We start from the raw sequence: 3,373 nt of genomic DNA, 5'->3' as shown, positions 1-3,373 counted from the left end.
TCCCAACATGATGGTGTGCATTTCAACCAATACTTGGAGTATGTAATATGAGGACAGATATATATCTGTCTCTTATACACTTCTAGATGTGTATAAGAGACAGGGGGATAGGTGTGCACCCTACGTACCCTACAAGTAGGAAACTGCAGATATGCAAAGGCCCGACATTTTTTTTGCCCCCCGGGTCCCATGATTCGTCGTTAAGCACTGTCTGCAACATGGTAGTAAGCAGTATTCAGTATAATAATATTCTTTCTAAATTGTAGCAATATATAACTACAAATGTTCTTCTAGCCTTTTCATATTTCAGCTCTTCACTTATTATTTGACTGATATTTTTCCCGGTAGTAAATATCAAGTTCTTCACCGATGCTCTTCTTTTCAAGTTTGTTCAACGCTTCAAGCATCATTTCAAAGTGATTTACATTAGCATACTGCATTTCTCGCCACTTTATCAACATTGCAAGGCTAGAGTCTACAGCTGGTGGAAAGTCCATCTCAATTTGTTCTATGTCATGTTGCTTCAGACGAAGGGTGATGCCAAAGGCCTTCCAGTGCTTACCAAGTCTTGTGGCGATAAATAACATATCAATATCTGTCAACTGACCTGAAAAAACAGAAGGACATAATTATAGTGTATTAATATAATCACAAAACAATCTAATAGACTATTGCAGACATTATACAGTAGTAACTAACCACGACCTGTACATTTGGTAAGTCTAATGAGCAAGCGGTTAAGGCAGGGATGTCGCAACTTACAGCTATAACATTGGCCCTGGTTCGACAGCACACTTGCCTATGGTTCTGGTGGTTGAACAAGACTGTAAACCATAAGCTTAGTGTACAAAATTGACACTTTTAATGACCCCAGTAATCCTTTGAAAGTAGGGGGTTACCCCAGTGTACTGGTCCATTCAGCACATGTCGTTGTGAACATATGAAAGTGCACCTTTAGCAGCTGATTGGACATGATGTGACACTTAGTTGAGTTGTTGAATAGTTTAGTCAACAACAGCATACTGCATTTCTCGCCACTTTATCAACATTGCAAGGCTAGAGTCTACAGCTGGTGGAAAGTCCATCTCAATTTGTTCTATGTCATGTTGCTCCAGACGAAGGGTGATGCCAAAGGCCTTCCAGTGCTTACCAAGTCTTGTGGCGATAAATAACATATCAATATCTGTCAACTGACCTGAAAAAAACAGAAGGACATAATTATAGTGTATTAATATAATCACAAAACAATCTAATAGACTATTGCAGACATTATACAGTAGTAACTAACCACGACCTGTACATTTGGTATTAAAGTCTAATGAGCGAGCGGTTAAGGCAAGGACGTCGCAACTTACAGCCATAACATTGGCCCTGGTTCGACAGCACACTCGCCTATGGTTCTGGTGGTTGAACAAGACTGTAAACCATAAGTCCAGTGTACAAAATTGACACTTTTAAACCCAGTAATCCTTTGAGAAAAGTAGGGGGGTTATCCCAGTGTACTGGTCCATTCAGCACGTGTCGTTGTGAACATATGAAAGTGCACCTCTAGCAGCTGATTGGACATGATGTGACACTTAGTTGAGTTGTTGAATAGTTTAGTCAACAACAGTGGCATATCCAGGGGGCGCACGCCTGCCCGCCACCCCCCACCCCTAAAATTCCCCCTAATAATCACGGTCAAGTAGTTAAAAATCACCTGAAATCACCATATTTTGTGAATTAGCGGCCCTCAACTGATCATCGAGCCCACCCACTTCCTGTCTCTTATACACATCTAGATGGACAGAGCCACCCCCCATTTCAAGACTTTTAGATACGCCACTGGTCCACAACAACCAGGGGTGGATCCAGATTTTATTCAAACATAATAGATAAGGAAGTACCATTCATAAGTGAAATAACATGGATATTTTAAAATAAATTTAAATAACTTTTGTGGCAAAACAAGGGCACGTTCCCCCATGGCCCCCTACTGGATCCACCCCTGACAATGACAACATCATGAAGAAGAACACAGGTAAAATCAATAACTTCCTCGGAGCTTAGCTCCATTGGGAAACCTATAGAATACAATTTACTACTAACCATCTTGTTTTATGTGTGTTTGATATAATCTTCCACTAGCATGTTCTTCAACTGCTTCTACATGGAATGGTAGATCCACTGACATTACTGGTGATCCAAAAACGTTGCCAGCAAGCTCTGTGAGTCCTTGCTCTGTCAAAACCATGTACATCCTCTCAACTTGATTTGTCTCGTAGTTCTGTTTCTTCCTCCATTCTATAAGCATACTCATGATGCGTTCTTGCGATAGGCCGTAGTCACAGCATATTTGTTGGATCCTGTTCCAACTGAGACCCAGTCTGATGCCCACTTGTTTCCATTCCAGCCCCATGCCTTTGGCGATTTGAAGCAGGTGCTTCCTTTCTAGATAACCAAGATTTTTATCTAAAGTAAAAATAAGAAGAATTTTATCTAAAGTAAAAATAAGAAGAATACAATGAAATAACAACAACAAAAAATCCATGGTACAGGATCAACAACAATTTTAATTCAATAACAACATTCACTTGCATTCCTTTTTCCAGGATAGGCACTTTGTATCCACCGGGAAAGGCAGAGACCAAAATTCTTGGATATTACATTAAATTAATAAAACAATAATGCCTAAATCTCTAACCTGGTGCTGCTGTTTCTAAGTCGCTTGGAGTCGGTGCTTCCTTTGAAGAATCTGCAAAGATATATATATAGATATATTTATATATAAATTTAAAAAGGCAAATGGGAAAAACCCATAAAAAAACAAACGGCCACATAATGCGAAACAATTTAAAATTGAAACGGAACAGTAGAGAAAATCCAATCAGAATGACAAAATAAACTAAGCATCCACTGGAAGGAATCCCAATATCTGCAGACGGATATATGCAGCTCGGCTCCAGTAGTTACAGAGAATATGTTGTCATTCTTAACGCGTCCTACGAAATTCTTACGAGACAGCACTAGTCTGTGAATATGTGAACAAGATTGGAGATCTAAAGATGCAATTTCTACCGTGCATCTATGGCGGCCCACTGGATCTCAATAGAGATTCTTTAATAACATATAAATTTGAAAAGACAAATGGGAAAAACCCATAAAACAGCAAATGGCCACATAATGCAAAACAATTTAAAATTAAAACGGAACAGTATCTGCAGATGGATCCATTTTGGCCTTCCAGGCCTCATCAGTGCAGCTAGGGTACAGACCCAAACGAAACGTTCAACCAGCTTAGGTAGGGCCTTAGATATTGGGATTTCTTCCAGTGGATGCTTAGTTTATTTTGTCATTCTGATCGGATTTTCTCTACTGTTCCGTTTTAATTATA

General features: G+C 39.4%; 1 protein-coding gene across 1 annotated transcript in view; it reads right to left on the bottom strand.

The window, feature by feature from the left end:
• Nucleotides 1-1,004: 1,004 nt before the first annotated feature.
• Nucleotides 1,005-3,373, bottom strand: part of LOC117105960 — a 4,341-nt gene continuing 1,972 nt past the window's right edge. The window contains exons 5-7 of the mRNA XM_033247266.1: nucleotides 2,684-2,734; nucleotides 2,089-2,451; nucleotides 1,005-1,195 (exon numbers count right to left, since the gene is read on the bottom strand). Coding sequence (XP_033103157.1) covers nucleotides 1,005-1,195; nucleotides 2,089-2,451; nucleotides 2,684-2,734 — 605 coding nt within the window. The remainder of the gene's footprint in view (nucleotides 1,196-2,088; nucleotides 2,452-2,683; nucleotides 2,735-3,373) is intronic.

This window comes from Anneissia japonica, unplaced genomic scaffold (assembly GCF_011630105.1).
Source record: "Anneissia japonica isolate Jap-2015-1 unplaced genomic scaffold, ASM1163010v1 scaffold12287_len106729_cov109, whole genome shotgun sequence".
Lineage (NCBI taxonomy): Eukaryota > Metazoa > Echinodermata > Crinoidea > Comatulida > Comatulidae > Anneissia > Anneissia japonica.
This window is presented reverse-complemented; position numbering and strand designations above follow the sequence as displayed.